At 45.4% G+C, this 19964-nt stretch overlaps 1 protein-coding gene across 12 annotated transcripts in view; it reads left to right on the top strand.

Annotated features, from left to right (window-relative positions):
- HSF2BP (heat shock transcription factor 2 binding protein) overlaps positions 1–19964 on the top strand; it is an 87452-nt gene that overhangs the window by 21021 nt on the left and 46467 nt on the right. For all 12 annotated transcript variants that reach the window (XM_086335000.1, XM_086334938.1, XM_086335284.1 and 9 more), the window contains 3 exons: positions 4258–4407; positions 6666–6798; positions 15439–15556. In XM_086335000.1, the coding sequence (XP_086191126.1) occupies positions 4258–4407; positions 6666–6798; positions 15439–15556 (401 nt within the window). The remainder of the gene's footprint in view (positions 1–4257; positions 4408–6665; positions 6799–15438; positions 15557–19964) is intronic.

Consider the following 19964-nt stretch of genomic DNA (forward strand, 5'->3'; position numbering starts at 1 on the left):
GCGTTGAGGTGTTTCCTCAGTGGAGTCGATGGAGGAGCCTCGATGGGTCTTGATGTGATCTAGGAGGCGGGCTGGGAGAGTTCTGGCAGTGGCAGCCTTTGAACTTGAAAGAAGAAAGAGCCAGTGAATTGTTGGGGGATATCTCTCTGAATGACTTTGGAAGGCTTGTGCTGTTGTTATAAAGCCAGCTGTGGCTTCCCGCCATGTCTCTGCTGGCTGAGATTTTAGTGCCTGACCCTGCTTCCCCGTGTGTGTGGACTGGCACAGACAATGGGCGGAGTCCTCGTGTTCCCACCAAGGAGCTGCGTGTTTGTGGCTTACTTATGGCTTCATTCTCGGTGTGTTTTCTTAGGCTGGCATCTTTTCATACTAAATTAACTTAAATTCAGACTGCTAGTTTTGGTTTGTTGTTCAGTAGCTCAGTTGTGTCCGACTCTTTGTGACCCCGTGGACTGCAGCACGCTAGGCTTCCCTGCCCGTCACCAACTCCCGGAGCTTGCTCAAACTCATGGGCATCGAGTTGGTGATGCCATCCAACCATCCCATCCTCTGTTGTCCTCTTCTCCTCCTTCCTTCAATCTTCCCCAGCACCAGAGTCTTTTCCAGTGAGTCAGTTTTTTTGCATCAGGTGGCTAAAGTATTAGAGTTTCAGCCTCAGCATTGGTCCTTCCAATGAATATTCAGGCCTGACTTCCTTTAGGATTGACTGGTTAGATCTCCTTGCAGTCCAAGGGACTCTCGGGTCTTCTCTAACACCACAGTTTGAAGGCATCAATTCTTCGATGCTCAGCCTTTTTTTATTGTCCAACTCTCATACCCGTACATGACTGCTGGAAAAACCATAGCTTTGACTATATGGATCTTTGTAGGCAAAGTAATATCTCTGCTTTGTAATATGCTGTCTAGGCTTGTCATAGCTTTTCTTCTAACGAGCAAGTGTCTTTCATGGCTGCAGTCATGAAATATAGTTTTGGTTATCTATATTTAGTTTTTAACCTGTTAGGAAAGAGTCACTACTTTTCCGATAATAAACGGGAAGTTGTTGCAAACATTGTATATTATTTCAGGAAAGTTTTTAAACAAAAGTTAACTGATAATATAGTTCAGTTACAATCAGAAATGAACCTCACAAACATCACAGTTTAAATATTCTCCCATTTAAGGACATTTGGGTTATTTCTATTTTTTGGGGGTATTATGAATAAAGGTATTATGAACATCTGTATGTAGGTTTTCGTGTGAATGTATGTCTCCATTTCTCTGGGCTAAATGCCCAAGAGTGCAATTACTGGGCTGCGTGGTAGGTACATGTTCAATTTTGTAAGAAATTACCCAGCTGTTTTTCAGAGTGGTCATACCGTTTCATCACCAGCAGTGCTGAGTGATTCACTTCCTCCACATCCTGATTAGCATTTGGTGTTCTCACTGTTTTTTATTCTAGCTGTTCTGATAGATGTGTTGTAGTTTTAATTTGCATTTCCCTGTTGGCTAATAATGCTGAACATCTTCATGTGCTTATTTGATGTCTATATATTCTTTCCCATACAATATCTGTTTGTGTCTTTTGCCCATTTTTTAGTTGGATTTTTTTTTAACTGTTAAATTTGGTGCGTTCTTGATATATACTAATATTCTCTATGACCCACCTCCTAGAATAGTGGAAATAAGAACAGAAATAAACAAAGGGGACCTAATTAAACTTAAAGCTTTTGCATGGCAAAGGAAACTATAAACAAGATGAAAAGACAACCCTCAGAATGGAAGAAAATAATAGCAAGTGAAACAACTGACAAGATTAATCTCCAAAATATATAAGCAGCTCATGGAGCTCAATACTAGAAAAACAAACAACCCAATCAAAAATTGGGCAGAAGACCTAAAAAGACTTATCCAAAGAAGATATCTAGATGGCTAATAAGCACATGAAAAGATGTGTTTTCATCTCAACATTGTCCATTATTAGAGAAATGTAAACTGAAACTACAATGAGATGTCACCTCAGGATGGCCATCACCAAAAAAATCTACAAACAATGAATGCTGGAGAGAGGGTATGGAGAAAAGGGAACCCTCTTGCATTGTTGGTGGGAATGTAAACTGATACAGCCATTATGGAGAGCAGTATGGAGATGCCTTAAAAAATAGGAATAAAACTACCATATGAGCCAACAATTCCACTACTGGGCATATACCCTGAAGAAACCATGATTGAAAAAAGCACACGTACCCCAGTGTTCATTGCAGCACTACTTACAGCAGTTAGGACATGGAGTGATCCAGATGCCCATCAAGATGAATGGATACGGAGATTATGGTACATATATACAGTGGAATATTACTCAGCTATAAAAAAGAACACATTTGAGTCAGTCCTAAAGAGGTGGAGGAACGTAGAGCCTGTTATACAGAGAGAAGTATTGTATACAGAGAAGAGAAAGTATTGTATACAATACAAATATTGTATATTAACACATATATGTGGAATCTAGAAAGATGATACTGATGAGCCTGTTTTCAGGGCAGCAGTGGAGAGCCAGGCATAGAGAACAGACTTTTGGACACAGTTGGGGAAGGAGAGGGTGGGACAAATGGAGAGAGCAGTGTGGACACATATACATCGCTACATGTAGAATGGACAGCCAGTGGGAATGTGCTGTGTGACTCAGGGAGCTCAGCCCGGTGCTGTGACAACCTAGAGGGATGGGGTAGAGTGGGAGGTGGGAAGGAGGCTCAGGAGGAAGGGCACACGTGTGCCTACGGCTGATTCATGGTGATGTCTGGCAGAAACCAACACAATGTTGTAAAGCCATTATTCTCTGATTAAATATAATTAAAAGATAAAGTGCTCTCGATATATTCTAGATGAAAGGAGAGTGTTACTGTGAATGGAATTATTTTCTTTGAGTTCTTGATATCATTGTACAGCTTGTACAGCCCTGTGTCAGGGCATATCTGCCTGCAACTGCCAGATGTGACCACAGAAGACAGTTCTGATGGTCATTCCCAACAGTTCTTGTTGATCTTACCGAAGAGCCAAGATAACCAGACTAATCACAGTGCATCCTGCTTCAGTTGTGAGAAAAGCTGGAATTCTGAAGGAAAGGCTGTGAATCAGTGTTTGCATATGTCACCACAGCTTGAGTGGCTGAAGTGCACATTTAGGAACCAGGCTTCTGTCCTGATGAAGGCAGATATTAAAGACCCAGAGTTAATAAATCACATAAAGCAGTTTTAGCAAGTGTCCTAGGCTCAGGGACCATTTTTCTCATGTAAATATGACTATGTGGTGGCTCAGCTGGTAAAGAATCCACCTGCAGTGTGGGAGACCTGGATTCCATCCCTGGGTTGGGAAGACCCCCTGGAAGAGGGCCTGGCAACCCACTCCAGCATTCTTGCCTGGAGAATCCTAGGACAGAGGAGCCTGGTGTGGGCTACAGTCCATGGGGTCTCAAAGAGTTGGACACAACTGAGTGACTAACACTTACTAAGTCAGGAAACCTCAGGAAACATGGAAGAGTGACTCTGGCATTAATGGTTGGGGGTGGGGGTGGCGGGAAGGCCCACAGCAGCCAAGATTCACCCGAAGGTGAACCTTTAGGAATGCCTGTGTGGACAGAGGCGACGTCAGGGGGACGGCTGCCTTGGTGAGAACCCTGGCTGACTCGTCAGCTGTTCCTTCGGGGGCTGTGGGAGATTGAGAAAGCTGGACTCCATCTTCCTGTGACTCTGGGCTTGGCTTGCTGGGTCAGAGCATGCCCAGGAGGCCCTTCCTCCTCTCTCCTCTCCTCCTTCTGCTCCCATCTTTCCTGCCTGGTGTTGACTGTGTCACCTGGCATTTTTATAGAAACTTAGAAGTATAGAATACTTCTATACAGAAGTATAGAAACACTTCTCTATGAGAGAACTGCTGTGTTGGCTTGCTACTCTCAACAAGCAGTGCGCTAGGCAGTGCTGTCCTGGGTATAGCCCCTGGGACCTGAGATGCTGCGTTTCCCATCTGACTTAGAAGTTGAATTCATGTCTTTGGCAGTATTTATAAACTCCAGTGCAGTGGCATGTTTTTTGAGTGTTCTTTTTGCCCCTGCAATTTAAAAAAAATATGAGTTGTGCCTCACCCTGGGCTAGTTTTCATTCGCTTGCTGTTTATTATATCCTGTGTTCATTTCTTTAAGAGTGTCTTCAAAAGGGGGAACACAGTACAGGTGCTTTGAGGCTGAATGCTGTCCATTTCTCTGATTTTATCCTGTTTTGGTTTCAGGAGAAACTGGCTCTCCGCCAGCAGCTGAACGAGGCGAAGCAGCAGCTGCTGCAGCAGGCCGAGTACTGCACGGAGCTGGGCGCCGCGGCCTGCACCATCCTGTGGGGTGTCTCCAGCAGCGAGGAGGTGGTCAAGGCCATCCTGGGCGGGGTGAGCACGCCACGGGCTGGCTGGACGCTTGACTCGTGCTTGTGTAACGTGAAGGCACAGCGCCTCTGTTTGGGCGCCTCCAGACTAGACCCTTTTGCTTTGCTCGTCAGGTACTTTTGGAATCCCAGCTGTGTAGAGCCTGAGGTAACCTGGATCCAGGGGTGTGTCAGATGAAGGGAGTGAGCTCCCTTCTGTCCCAGAGTCGGTATGGTGTTGTGGAGGTAGCTCTACGTCAGGATCGTTACTTGACATCTGTGAACGTATAACAGACTTTTAAGTTCTTTTACATACCTTATTTCCAGGGGTAATACAATATTTCATTGCCTGAATGTTATATATTATTTTGTTGTTGTTTAGTTGCTGAGTCGAGTCCAACTCTTTTGCAATCCCATGAACTGTAGCCCACCAGGCTCCCCTGCCCATGGGATTTCCCAGGCAAGAATACTGGCGTGGGTTGTCATTTCCTTCTCCAGGGGATCTTCCTGACCCAGGGATCGAACCCGCGTCTCTTGCATTGGCAGGCGGATGCTTTACCATTGCACCACCAGGGAAGCCCTTGTGTCATTTATCATATATGTATATGTAAAATAGATGTTAATAGCATGTGCATACACAAGTCAAGGAACTTCACAGAGGAAGAGAGATTTGAAATGAACCTTGATTCACTGGCACAGCAGCAGTAACAGGAAGTGAGGAGGGTGGCTCAGGAGGAGGGAAGGGTACTCAGGCCTGGAGTGAAACGCAGGGAGGGTGTGTGAGTCTCCTGACACAGGGTAGGGGTTAGTGTGTTGATGGAGCAGTCCAGGACAGATTCCTTAAGGCTGTTTGAATGAAAAAGTGACAAGAGAATTTGGGCAGCTCAACCTGACAGTGAATGAGGATGGAGGGGGGTGAGGCTGTGGATGTGGAGACTGGCCAGGAAGACATCGGAGCCGCCCCTTCCCCGTCCCCCCAAGTGATAGAATAGGGGGATGGGAAGTGGGGGAGCTGTGTGGTCTAAGCGTGACTGGTGACAGGATGGCCTCCCCAGCCGAGAGGATGACGGCCTAGGAAGACTGTGCTCTGACTCTGGGGGATCGTGTGGTCCTGAATGGAAATAAACACCCAGGGTGCATGGTTGGTGGGAGGGCCAATGTAGTACTTACTCGTCAGTTGTAGAGATAGAAATGGTGGAGGGACTAAGTGTATTTTAAAGTTTATTGAGCTTTCTTAAGGTATAACTTATGTATCATAAAATTCATTTATTGTAGGTGTACAACTTACTGTTCTTCAGCTAATTTTTGGAGGTGTGTAATATCTCCACAATCTAGTAAGGATATTTATATCACCTCATGTAGTTCTCTTGTGCCATTGTACAGGCTCTGGTTTTCAGACCGTTTCTTAGAACCCTGCCTCCTCTTCCTCCTTCCCCCAAGGAACTGCTTTCAAGGCTCTGTGAACTTGGAAACTCTTTTTGCTGAGGAATGGAGACGTAAATGGGCTTCCATGCACGAGATCCTCATTTGATTGCTGGGTCAGGAAGATCCCCTGGAAGGGAAATGGCAACCCATTCCAGTCTTCTGACCTGGGAAATCCCATGGACAGAAGAGCCTGGTGGGCTACAGTCCATGGGGTCACAAAGAGTCTTAAATGCCAGATGAGCCTGTTTGCTGTCTTTTATGTGTTGAGGTTTCATTTAAGATTTTATTTGAAAAATAATTTCTGCCAAAGGTTTGAAAACCTCTGGTTTCATGCCTAGAATAGATAACCTATTTTTCTGGTTTATTTCTAGTATATTTTTGGGTGAATTGTCCAAGTACTTCTGTCACTGTATAAATTTGAACTGTTTCCCATATGTATGGGCTTCCCTTATAGCTCAGTCGGTAAAAAACCGGCCTGCAATACAGGAGACCCGGTTTTGATTCCTGGGTCGGGAAGATCCCCTGGAGAAGGAAATAGCAACCCGCTCCAGTATTCTTGCTTGGAGAATCCCATGGACAGAGGAGCCTGGCAGGCTGCAGTCCATGGGGTCCCAAGAGTTGGATACAACTTAGCGACTTTACTACTACTACTACTATATCAGTCTTCAAGGTAATTTTTCTACATGCCCCAAACCTCTTTTTTTCTTGACCTTTTCAACAGGAAGTTTTAACGAGGGAACAGATTTTAAAATACTGCTTCTGTAATTAAAACTGGAGTCTTCTGTGTCCTTCACTTTGAAAGTGTTTTCCTGCTGGTAGCCCTGAAAGGTTGTGACGTTCTCATTTCTAAACTTTCAGGATAAAGCTTTGAAGTTTTTCAACATCACTGGTCAAACAATGGAGAGTTTTGTGAAGTCGCTGGATGGGGATGTTAAGGAGCTGGATTCTGATGAAAATCAATTTGTTTTTGCTTTGGCCGGAATCGTAACAAGTGAGTAATTCCCTGTGAATGTAGTGACTTTCCGGGATATATTCCAGAGCAGTGATCACAGTTAGGGTGTGTGCGCATGAACACCTCTGGTTCAGATAGGCTCCTGCCCTGGAGGCGCTGACTCAGTGGACGGGGTAGGGACTGGGTGTGTGTTGTGGAGCATCACCCAGTGATTCTGATAAGTAAGCATCAGTGAGTATGAGCAGCTCACCTTAGGAAACAGGACGGCGCTGCATGTTCTGCTCAGTTCTGTCCGTTGACAGAAGTCAAAACTGTATGTTTAGCTACTTGTTGTTTGGCGTCATCGTCATTTACTTATATCTACCTAAAGTAAAAGCCTTAAGCAGAGCTTCAGGTAGGCTCTTGCTCTTGTTTTGCTGTTGTAATTCAGTTCAGTTCAGTCGCTCAGTCGTGTCCGACTCTTTGCGACCCCATGAATTGCAGCATGCCAGGCCTCCCTGTCCATCACCAACTCCCAGAGTTCACTCAGACTCACATCCATCAATGTGCTATTGTAATTAAAGAATTCCAAAAAATCTAAATTGTCTCTTTAGTGAGTTTTCCCCAAAGATTATAGTTACGATTAGATAGAATTCTAATGGCAAAACTGCTGCAAAGGATAAAGCCAAATGACTAAATAATTAATGCTAATATAGTAGAACATGGTATATACTAGTGAGTATTAAGGCTCTTTGTTCTGAAGTCAGTGAAATAGTTATAGTGCTATGACTTACTTTTTTACATTGTTCTTTCATCTGCTGTATGCTATGCTCCTCTTAGGGTGATTCTCTGCTCTTAAATAGAGGGGAAATGTTATTTTTCCTCATCTACTGAAATCCTAATGCAGTGGATCTCATGTAGACAATTTCTTCATAAGCCCTTAAGAGCCGGTGATATTCTTCACGGGCAGATGTTGAGACCCGGGTGTTGTCCAGTCCTGATTTGGCCTTTGTCTGCTGGAGGACTGCCTCATGCACTTTCATCATAGCCTCTTCAGCTGGTTGAGGCTTGCACTGCTCCACCTTCTAAAATTGCTGTAAGATATCTTTTCTTCTTTTCTTTTTTAAATAAATACTTAGGTATTTGGCTGCCTGAGGTCTTAGTTTAGTTATTTGGTGGCACGTGGGATCTTTAGTTGCCGTGTGCGGGATTTAGTTCCCTGATCATGGGTGGAACTTAGATCATCCGCATTGGGAGTGTAGAGTCTTAGCCACTGGACCACCAGGGATTCCTGGGGTCTCTTTTTTAGCAGAATGTTTAATACTTGCAAATTTGATGATTAGATTTTCTGCTGTGTGCAAGTGACTCCAAAAGTCTGTGATGTATGTGACTTTCCATTCTGCTGAATTGTGATTTTGAATTGCTTCAGTTGCCAGCTGGTGTGCAGTGGTGAGGTCGTGGGCCAGTGGGCAAGGTCAGCCTGTTGCTCAGCAGCCAGGCTCAACTTCGCTTTGTTTTTCCCTGCCTGGAGTGGCTCACTTAGGAGCCCTCATGAAGAGTCAGAAGTGGGCGTGTCTGCATTGCATTCCACTTACAGGCTGATGACCGTGATGCAGTGCTTATGCGCTTGTGTTGGTGTTTACTGCTGCTCTCCTGAGGCCTCGGGGCCTTCCGTGTCTTAGATCCCAAGACTGTTCCACGGGGAGTAGGCAGGACAGCAGATGCCTTGGTTAGCTGTCAGATAGATCCTCTGTCTTTTAAACTTACCTGTGGGAAACGCTCCCATTACAGCTTTTTTTTTCACCTTGTTGCAGTCCTGCAAGTTTTGACAAACGCATGCAGTCACGTTACCACCACAGTGAAGACATGGAAAGGTTCCATTTCCTCCCTCTTGTCCCCCCGCTTCCTCCCCGTTCCTTTTGCAGCCCACCCCTCCGCCCACCATCAGCACCACGCAGCTGCTCGTCTGGCAGTTTGCTGCACCTTTTAGCTGAATTTTCCTGGCTGGCCTGTCTGGTGTCCAGTGTCCACCCTAGGGGAGCAGGTGCTGGCCTCCCATTTCTCCTTGCAGCGCCTGCCTTTTCCTATTTTTTCCTGTCAGTCGGTTGATTCTGCAACCTCAACTCTGATGTGTTCAGGATAAGTTGTGATTTTTCAATTATCTACCTGCCTCTTTTTAAAGAATGGAGGTGTCGCTCTTTTCAGTTTACTGTGTCCTAAGCAAAAGCTGGCTGTCAGAGATTGGTTTAAACTGTGAAATTAGTGAATTTTTCTTATCCATAGTCACTGTTGTTCATAATAGGTTAATAGTAACACAAAGTATGGATTTTTAGGCCCAGCTAGTCCACTTCCTGGGATGTCAGTTCTCTGGACTTTATTTCCTCTTTATTTTTATAATGCTTGCTCAGTACCTCACACAGTGTTGTGCATGTTACTGAGCTTTGGGTAAGTGGCAACATATTGTAACCCAAGGTCTTGTTTAACAAAGGGTGTGCGGTGGTTTTCTACAATTTTATAAGTGGACACATATAGAACTTAAAAGGAGATGGCAAATTGTTATCGCAACCCTGTGAAGTTTAACTTGCTTAGCTTACAAATGGAAAACTTATTTTTCTGACTACCTTTTCTACTTTTTGACTATTTGGAAGTTATAATTGCACTCCTTGTCTCTAAATTCTGGGTTTATTCATTCAAACAGTGTTAGGTAATGATTGTTGTTTAGTCTCAAAGTCGTGTCCAACTCTTTTGTGACCCTATAGACTGTAGCCCACCAGGCTCCTCTGTCCATGGGGTTTCCCAGGCAAGAATATTGGAGTGGGTTGCCAGTTTCTTCTCCAGGGGATCTTCCTGACCCAGGGATCGAAATCATGTCTTCTGCACTGGCAGGTGGATTCTTTACCACTGAGCCACCAGGGAAGCCCTTAGGTAATGATTAACGAATCAAAATTTGTTTTTTTTGCCATGCCTCATAGCTTGTGGCATCTTAGTTCCCCAACCAGGGAGGACCCGGGCCCAGCAGTGAGAGTGCCGAATCCTAACTATTAGACTGTCAGAGAACTCCCCCAAGTTACTTTTTTGGTTGTTGATAATTTGTGGCAGGACTGGATCCAGCTCATCTGTCATGGACGTAATAGTTGGACAGAGCTTATAGCAGTGCGCCCTTGTGTCAGTGACCAGCGCTGCTCCAGGCCCCTCTGTGCTTCTGCCTCCTGATTCCCGCCCTCACGCGCTTGCACTGACACAGGGGAGCAGAGTCCAGTTCCTCTTCCACCGCTGACCAGCCCTGTGCTCTTTACACTGTGACCCCCAGCTTCGTCTTCTGAAAAGAGAGGCTTAGGCCCCCAGATGAGGATGAAGGTCTGCCCCAGCCCTGGACTGCGGGTGCTCTGAGAAAGGAGGCTGTGGGCCTTGCCTCTGGGATCAGGTGGTGGCCTCTGAGGCCAGTTAGCCTTTGCTGTGTGCCATGTCCTTGAGTAACTGTCCCTAGAGCATGTTTCTCAGCCTCAGCAGAAAATTCTCTGTTTGGGGGTGTTCTTTGCATTGTGGGGTTTAGGAACATCCCTGCACTCTGCCCTGAGAGTCCAGGAGCAGCCCCTGGGGTGACAGCCAAGAGTGTCTCCAGTGGTTGCCAGGTGTCTCTTGGTGGCAAAATTGTGCTCCCTTGCCACTTGGAGAACCACTGCCCTGTATCATGGCCTTAACCTGTCTTATACACAGAAAGTTTATGATAATCTGGGATGTTAGAGGTAAATGCAGAGAGCTGTTTTGACATGCTGAAAACTGTTTTGGTTTCTGTGTCCCCTGGGCGTGAATCTGACATGTTTGATGTCATCTATCTATATAGAGGTCTTGCTAATTCAGGAGAATTTGATACCTGTTATCTACAATATCCAGTTAATCACAGACATTGTCTTAGTCGTCTTTCAGTGGTTTGTCTTGGATAATTGGGGATACTTTGTAATCTCTCCTTAGATAATGCCCTTCCTTCAGTTGACAGAGTGTGACCAAGATAAGGAGCTGTTGTTTTGTGGAATTGGAGTGTTTCCTTGAAACTCATGTCCCTTTTGTAGCTGGCTCAGTTAAAAGATAAGCACAGACAGTTCAGTTCAGTTGCTCAGTCATGTCTGACTCTTTTGGGACCCCATGAACCACAGCACACCAGGCTTCCCTATCCATCACCAACTCCCGGAGTTGACCCAAACTCATGTCCATTGAATCAGTGACACCATCCAACCATCTCATCCTCTGTTGTCCTCTTTTCCTCCTGCCCTCAATCTTTCCCAGCATCAGTGTCTTTTCAAATGAGTCAGCTCTTTGCATCAGGTGGCCAAAGGATTGTAGTTTCAGCTTCAACATCAGTCCTTCCAATGAACACCCAGGACTGATCTCCTTTAGGGTGGACTGGTTGTATCTCCTTGCAGTCCAGGGGACTCTCAAGAGTCTTCAACACCGCAGTTCAAAGCATCAATTCTTCGATGCTCAGCTTTCTTTATAGTCCAAGTCTCACATCCATACATGACTACTTATAGCCTTGACTAGACAGACCTTTGTTGACAAAGTAACGTCTTTGCTTTTTAATATGCTGTCTAGGTTGGTCATAACTGTCCTTCCAAGGAGTAAGCATCTTTTAATTTCATGGCTGCAGTCACCATCTGCATTGATTTTGGAGTCCAAAAAAATAAAATCAGCCACTCTTTCCACTGTTTCCCCATCTATTTGCCATGATTTGATGGGACCAGATGCCATGATCTTCATTTTCTGAATGTTGAGCTTTAAGCCAGCTTTTTTACTGTCCTCTTTCACTTAAGCACAGTCAGTCTTAGAGTTTTCCAGATTGATGGAATGTAAGAGGAGGACTGTGAGATTGAGGACGGGAGGAAAAGGAGACAACAGAGGATGAGATGGTTGGATGGCGGCATCAACTCAATGGACATGAGTTTGAGCAAACCCGGGAGATGGTAAAGGACAGGGAAGCGCCTAGTATGCTGCAAAGAGTTGGACACAACAATAGAACCTTTCACTGATAGGGGCTCTGGGATTATAGTTAATTTTGTGGTTGTTTCTTGAATCATACATAGTATGGGCAAATAATATTCAGATTGGTTGTAATTTGTGTGTAGGAGAGTTTTCTAGGACTCTAAAAATTTTCCTTCTGTAGTGCCTATCCATTTCATTTACAAAATAAACGCCTATCTGTTAAACTTTGCAGGAGCTGTGTCCAGAGAGCAGGGGTGATGATGGTCCCAGAATAACAGTTAGAGATTGGGAGAAACGGAAGGTGCTTGGAGTCTGTCTTTCCTGAGAGTGCAATTGAGTGTTAAGGGAAGGAATCTGAACAAATAGAAAGAAAGGAATTACACTTGTAGATGGGCTGTTGGAAAGTCGGGGGATCTGCTTGGTGCTCTTTAATTCATGATGGGTCAACAGGTGATAGCACCTGGCTGGCAGCGGAGCTCTGCCAGCATAGGCCTGGCCCTTGATTTCTCTTTGACTGGGTGCCCTAACAGTCTGAACACACACTCTTCCATGGTGGAAATTTATCTAACCCAGTGCAGTAGGTTGAGCATCTTTTCATGTATTCATTGGCCATTTGTGTCTCTTCTTTGGAGAAATGTCTATTTAAGTCCTTTGCACATTTCAAAATTAAGTCATTTGTCTTTTTATTATTGAGTTGTTAGAGTTCTTTGTATATTCTAGATACCAGCCCCTTATCAGGTATATTATTTACAAAACTTTTCTGTCATTCTGTAGTTGTCTTTTCGCTTCTTGGTAGTGTCCTTTGAAGCACAAAAGTGGTACCTTTTTGATGATATACAGTGTATTTATGGCACCCCACTCCAGTGTTCTTGCCTGGAGAATCCCAGGGACGGGGAGCCTGGTGGGCTGCCGTATATGGGGTCCACAGAGTCGGACACGACTGAAGTGACTTAGCAGCAGCAGCAGCAACAGTGTATTTTTTTCTTTAGTTACTTGCTTTTTTGTTGTCATATATAAGAAGTCATTGGTTTAATTCAAGAATATGAAGATTTACCCCGTGTTTTCTTCTAAGAGTTTTATAGTTTTAGCTCACACATTTGTCTCTTTGATCCATTTTGGGTTAATTTTTATGTATGGTATAAGGTAGGGGTTCAGTCTTTTTTCTTTGCATGTGGCTATCTAGTTGTCCCAGCACCATTTGTTGAAAAGATAATTCTTTTATCCTGTCTCCATTCAATTGTCTTGATCCCAATTCTTGAAAATCAGTTAATCATAAATTGAGTGTTTATTTCTGGACTCTCACTTCTACCATTGATCTGTGTTACTATTATTATGTCTGTACCTTTATTATGATTCCTATTATAAAAAATAAGACAAAATAATTACAAGGTAAAGCAAAAGTATCATACATAATACCCCTCAACTTTTTATATTTTTTATCAGCATATGTAATTCACACTAGTTTCATTTCTTAAATTATATAATTACTATGGTAACTTCTAGAAGTACCTATAAACTTTGAAGAAAAATGAACCTAGAGGAGAAAAAAACGTGCAGTTTAACAGAAAAGTAAACCAGCAATCCTTCACAGTCCTGGGGCTAACTCACGTATCGCAGATAGACTGATAATTCCCGGAGCTGTCAGTGTAGAACTTTGTTGACATTTATTTTACTTCATAGTTGCTCCTTCACCTGTGCTTAGTGAAAGGGAGGATTGGCCTTCACCCTTACAATACTGGATACGTGGGAAGGGACCTCACGCGCCAGTAAAGTTGCTGCGTCTTGTCGGGTGGTGTTGCTTGCTCTGGTACAATGTACGTTTTGCTCTAACTTTTTTCTTGAGTGACATATTAGTGATGTTTCTGTTATCTGTTGCTATGTAACAGACTGCCCCCAAATCTTGTCATTAAACACTACCAGTCATTTATTTCTCTCAAGAACTTGCAGTTTGCTCTGGACTGGGCAGGCAGGATCTGCTGCTGCTCTGCTCTGACTGGGACCTCAGCTGGGCTGACTCACATTGCTGTGGGTAGCACAGCCGGGGGTGAGCAGGACTCCTCCTCTCCTTGTGGAGTCTCGGGCCTCTCCATGGTATACTTGAATGTAGTTGCATCTCAGCAAGAGTTAGATTTCTTTCCTAGCAACCAGGGCTCCGAGAGCAGCTGACAAGGGACAGAGGTGGAAGCTGCCAGGTTCTTTCTGTCTTGCCTTGAGAGTTGTGCAGCAGGTGGGTTGCGTTCTGCTGCTCATACCCAAGTCAGGAACAACACAAGGCCTGCAGACCAGAGGCATGGTTTGTTGGCAAGTCATCTCTGGAAACTACTGAAGTATGTAGCTAGAATGTGTGTTTCCTTTCTTAATATGAAGAATGTCATCTCCAAAAACTTCCTTAGAATGACTTTGAGTTTATGATGCCCAATGCTTCATTTCCCCCAAGGTATTTCTATAGTAAAACTAGAGTGTTTCTTGTGATAGAAAATATAGGCATCAGGTTCAAATTTATTGAACAAATAACATCACATTTGTCAGTGAAGGGTCCTGTCTTCAGTAAAGTTATCGCTGTCATGAAATGATATTCCAAATTAAATAGCATGAGGCAATTATGAGGCAAAAATTGCTGGAATACCAAGCAAAAATGGGAACAAATCTGTTAGGTTTAGGAGACTTTAATATTCTCGTTTGATCAGGAATGTCCAGTGTCTGGTTCCATAGGGTTGGCCTGGTAGCATAGATGAAATTTATATTCTGCTATTAGATAACAGTTAATCAAAGACAGAGCAAGTCAGTGATAGAATTTATCCTCCATTCTTGATAGTTACTAGCAAACGAAAAATAGAACAGTTCCTTAAACTTGTAGAGGATCTTGCCAGAACCGTCCCGTGAACACCACACTTAACTGGAAGTGCATCTGGTGAGGCCAGAGGCCTCCGGGTGCCGCTGCCCCGTGTCTCCTCCAGCCAGACCGGCTCATGTGGGTTAGGAATTTCAGTCACTCTGAATCATGCTTTATTGTTAGACCTAGCCAAGGAAAAATCATACCGGCACATAAATAAATATTCTGGATTACTGACGTGTCCTTGTAGGTATCTGGGAGTGTGACGGAGCCAGTGTTAGCTCCACAGTGTCCCTGGGGAGGCAGGGTGATGACTTGGTCTGGTTTCCTTGTTGGTTCTGTGGGACCTCAAGCATGAAGAAAGGTGACACTCGCTGACCCACAGTGGTGTGTACAATTTATAAAAAAACTTTTCTTGTAATCAGTTTTTGTCCTGGTCTCTTTTGACCTCATGATTTCAGTTTGGTATTCTACTTTAAAGTCCTCAGGATTTCACTCCTAGGGTGGAAGGTGTATTTTAGTGTCCTTGGTCCCAGATAAAGTCCCCAGCCCCGACCTTCTGTTTGGACCCTGACCGCTCATAGCTGTTTATCCAGTATTCCGGAGCCTGGTGTCCACTTGCTGTGCTGTGGCCAGACTGCACCTGTATTTAGACCCAGCGCTCTGTTCCACCACCCAGCCCTTTGCTAATCACAGTGGACATTGCTCACCTTCTTACGACTGCTCTGCTTCTCAGTTACCCTATTCTGGCTGTTGGCTCTGTGGCTAACTATTCTGCGTTCATTAGGTATGTTAGAAGAAAGACAGCAACACTCCTCTGTCTTGGACAGACTTCTCTAGGTTTTGAAGTAGCAATGATTTTGATGCTCTGTGTCCTCTTTCTGTTGCAGATGTAGCCGCCATAGCCAGTGGCCGTGAATTCCTGGTTAACTCGAGTCGGGTGCTCCTGGACACCATACTGCAGCTTCTAGGGGACCTGAAGCCCGGACAGTGTACCAAACTCAAAGTGTACGGTGGCTAGTATTGAAAAGTTCACGTTTATTTACATATGAGTTAGAATTTGCTGATTGGGCCTCTTTTTCAAGCAAACACAGTTAATTTAGCTATAGGTCTAAAAAATAGAAGAAACAAATTTCCTGGAGAATTAAGGGATGCACTCTCTATTTGATACTATTTTAGAAAAATAATACAAGCAAAAGGAATCTTCCTATCTCAGGGCAATCATTGAGTCCCAGATGCTGTCGTGGGTGAACTTTAGACTAGGTGATGGCTGTGGCAGCACCCCACTTCCAGGGACCAGAACCTGGCCTCACTTTCACCTGTGTGTGACCAGTTACTACGCACGGAGTGGTTGAAACAACACCTGCTTCAGGGTCTGCAGGTCAGAGGTTTGAGTGAGCTTGCTTGGTATCCCAACAGGGCCTCACGAGGCCCCAATCAAGGATGGTCCAGTTGGGTCTCTTTCAAGAGGTTCTGGGTCAGAGTCTGCTTCCACATGCATTCAGGTTGCTGGAGGAACCCAATTCCTTGTGTTCATAGGAGTCTGGTCCCTGTCTCCTTGCTGGCTGTCAGGTGGGGCCATGTTTAGCTTCCAGGGGTGATTGAATTCCTTATCACCTGACCCCCACCCCATCTTCAGATCAAAGCAACTCCCTGAATCTTACTTCACTTTGAAACTTCTTCTATTTCTTCTTCTCCTACCAGCTGGAGAAAACACTATGCTTTCGATGGGGTCATAGGTTTACATTTGGCATAGCTGAATAAACTCCTTTTTGATTAACTCAGAGCCAGCTGATTAGTGACCTTAGTTGTATCTGCTGAGTCTCACTGCCTGGACCAGGTGACTTAACACGATGTTGTTGTGGTTTAGTTGCTAAGTCATGTCTGACTCTTTTGGAGTCTGCCAGGCTCCTCTGTCCTTGGGATTTCCCAGGCAAGAATACTGGAGTGGGTTGCCATTTCTCTTTCCAGGGAATCTTCGCAACCCAGGGATTGAACCCACGTCTCCTGCACTGGCAGGCAGGTTCTTTACTGTTGTGACACAGGGAAGCCCAGCTTAACATGACCAGGGTGTTACGTGTTGGCCGCAGAGATTAGGATAGGAAACCTTGATCCATTTTCAGATTCTGCCACTGCACCATTTATTTTGGGTGTTTGCTTTTACTTCTTGGAGCTCTTTATTTAATAGCTTCTTTAAGTCTTTGTCAGATACTTCTTATATCTGTGTCATCTTGGCTTTGGTATGTTTTGATTCTCTTGTTCCACATGAGTTGGGATTTTTCCTGTTTCTTTATAGGCTGAGTAATTTTTGGATTGTATCCTGGACATTTGAATATTATGCTTTGAGGTCCTGAGTCTTGCTTAAATCTTATGGGAAATGTTGATGTTTTGTTGCAGCAGGCAGTCAGCCTGGTTGGGGTCAGGTCACAAGTTCTGACCAGCCTTCTCTGTTTATGACTTCCATGTCAGTTCCATTTTTTGTTGTTGTTTTGGTTTTAGCCACATTAACGTGGCTTGCAGGATCACAGTTCCCTGACCAGGGATTGAACCTGGGCTATGGCAGTGAAAGTGCTGAATCCTGACCACCAAATCCTAACCACTCCCGTCAGTTCCACTTTTAAGAGGCCTTGGCAGTGCTCTTGGGTCTGCCCCTCTCATGTGTCCCTGTCCAAGACCTGGATGATGTGATGTTTTAGTTCTCAGAGTCTAGTACATGCTGCTTATGATCAGATCCACACATGCATAGCTGGGGTGAGGCCTGGAGTCTATAGGCGACCTCGTGGGGTCACATTCCTGAGCTCCTAACTCTCCATGATGTCTTGGTGCTTGTTTGTTCTCAGGAGCCCTCTTTAGTCCTTCCCCTGGAAGGCTGGTTCTCTGTGTCCTGAGGTGTCACATTCCTGCACTGTGCCCACACCCAGGGCAAGTGCTGGAGTGAAGAGGATCCCAGTTCCTTTGGGTGGTGAGGATGATTCCCTTCCCACAGAGTCTGCGTTACCCGAGGGCTCCCACCGCCAGCCTGGTCAGTGCTCCCCCTCATCTCCTCAAGCCTGAGCCCTGGGCTTCTACTGGCATGCTCTGTGTGGGTCAGGGCCACCTTGGGCTTGGGGGCTGAGTGGTGAACTGCTGGTTTGGTGGTTCTTACAGTTATGGTCTTCTTCACAATCCACCTGCTTCTGTTTCCTTTTCTGGGGCCTAACCTAGCTGCTCCTTGTATTCTGTCCAGAGTTTATAGCTGCATCAGAGACAGCGAGAGGGCGGGTGTGTTGACTCGGTCTTCTCTGGAGCAAAGCTCTCCGGTCCACTTAAGTGTGTGTGTACATGAGCAGTACATGTAGTACAACGTGACATGTAACTTACCTAGTGGTGTGTGTATGTTTACAAGTTGTATGTGGATCTTCTTACCCTTGTAAGTATTTTGCATCAAAGAAAATGTAACGTTTGAATTATGTTCTCACTATGGATGGACATGTATGTTATTTTCATGTTTTACTCTACAATGTAATGTTAAAGTGAAAATCTTTGGCAAACATGTCCTTGCTAACTTGTGTGAGAGTTCTTTGAAGAGTTTTCCCAGAAGTGCAGTGTTTGAGATAAAGGACACGCACATTCAGTTTTATGAAGTGCTGCCCCATGGGTCACCAGAGTGCACAGTTGCACACACACTGCACAGAGCTCTGTCTTCCCACTCCCTCGTCAGTTCTTCATGGTTCTGTTCTTGTAAAGAACACTCATGTTATCTCTGTTTCTGTCTTTAGGTTTAACTTACCAGTGCGGGTGTGACTCTCTTCACATGTTCATAGCATGAGTTTTTTTTCCATGAATGCCTGTTGCCCATTTTCTGTTGGGTTGTCTTTTTCTTAATGATTTGTTATCATTCTGTTGTCTCCTGCTTCTGTGTCTGTACACGGTCAGTGTTTGCAGGGCCAGCCAAGCCCCTCCTCCAGTTTCTGTGGCATGGTGTGGGGCCTGGGTCTCTTCTTGCCTCTCTGGATCTGGTGCATGGAACCCTCTGCCTCTTCGTCCTGATGGGCTCCTGTCCACTGCAGCGGGAGGTGGGAGGACTGCCTGCAGAGACGTTTGCTTGCTTACTTGACAGGCTTCCTTCTGACTCCTGAGCACAGCGTGAGCAGCTGTCAGCCTCGAGCCCTCTTGGGGTCACTGAAGCAGGTCCCCCGCTTGGTTCTCTCCAGCTGCCTCCTGATACGCACACTGTCACCTACATCCTGCATCGCTGTTGAAGTCCGGCCCCAAGTGCTCTGAACTAGGACCTCTCGTTCTGCAAGCACTTCCTTTGCTTTTTGACCTCTCCTCGACTTGACTGCATCTTGCCTTTTTCTTGGGGATTTTACTTTCCTTTCCACCTTCGTGATCAAAGGCTGCTCCTTTTCAGCAGCTTGGGTACCTTAGAGCCAGAGATGGGGATTAAAAAAAAATTTTATTTAGAGCAAGTTTTTAGTTTCACAACAAGATTGAGAGGAATATACAAAACTTCCCCATAAACCTCTGCCCCTGCTCCACATGCTGCTGCTGCTGCTGCTGCTAAGTCGCTTCAGGCGTGTCTGACTCTGTGTGACCCCATAGATGGCAGCCCACCAGACTCCTCCGTCCCTGGGATTCTCCAGGCAAGAACACTGGAGTGGGTTGTCATTTCCTTCTCCAATGCATGAAAGTGAAAAGTGAAAGTGAAGTTGCTCAGTTGTGTCCGACTCTTCACGACCCCATGGACTGCAGCCCACCAGGCTCCTCCGTCCATGGGATTCAAAAGTACTGGAGTGGGGTGCCATCGCCTTCTCATCACGGCTCTCCCAATTATCAACATGACTCATGAGAATTTTTTTTACCAAGGCTGAACCTGCTTTGATGCATCGTAATTGCCCAGAGACCATAGCATATGCGTGTGCGTTCGCTCCAGCTGTGGTCCATGTGTGGATTTGGGCAGATATGTCATGACCCACGTTCACTGTTACAACAGCATGCAGAGGGTCCTGGACTTGGTCCTCGTGTGCATTGTCAGCCTATGAGGTGGGCAGCTCCGTCTTGGTCCTCAGACACGTACTGCTGTCCTGTTCAGCTCCTTCCTCCCTTTGCCTCCAAACCTTGCTGAGACTCCCGCTCCGCACTGCTTTTCTCTCCTCCAGTCACTCCGTTGGCCGCCCAGCTCACTTGGATCCGCTGGTGAGGCGTGTTGGGGTTTCCTTTCCTCTGTCAGCGGCCCCAGGCCCCTCCCCACCATCTCCTGAGTGCTGACCTTGGACCAGCTGTCAGCTGCTCCCTTCCTGGTTGCCGTGGTGCTGGAGGAGGTTTCCAGATGCACAGTCATGCTGGTTCACCCTCCCCTGGTCCTGAGCCCTCTGCAGCCCTCATCTGTCCTTTATTTCCCTGCAGCATAGGTGTGGGGGTCCCAGCAGGTGCC

Source organism: Bos grunniens, chromosome 1 (assembly GCF_055505025.1).
Source record: "Bos grunniens cultivar Pamir isolate PY7600 chromosome 1, Bosgru_T2T1.0, whole genome shotgun sequence".
Lineage (NCBI taxonomy): Eukaryota > Metazoa > Chordata > Mammalia > Artiodactyla > Bovidae > Bos > Bos grunniens.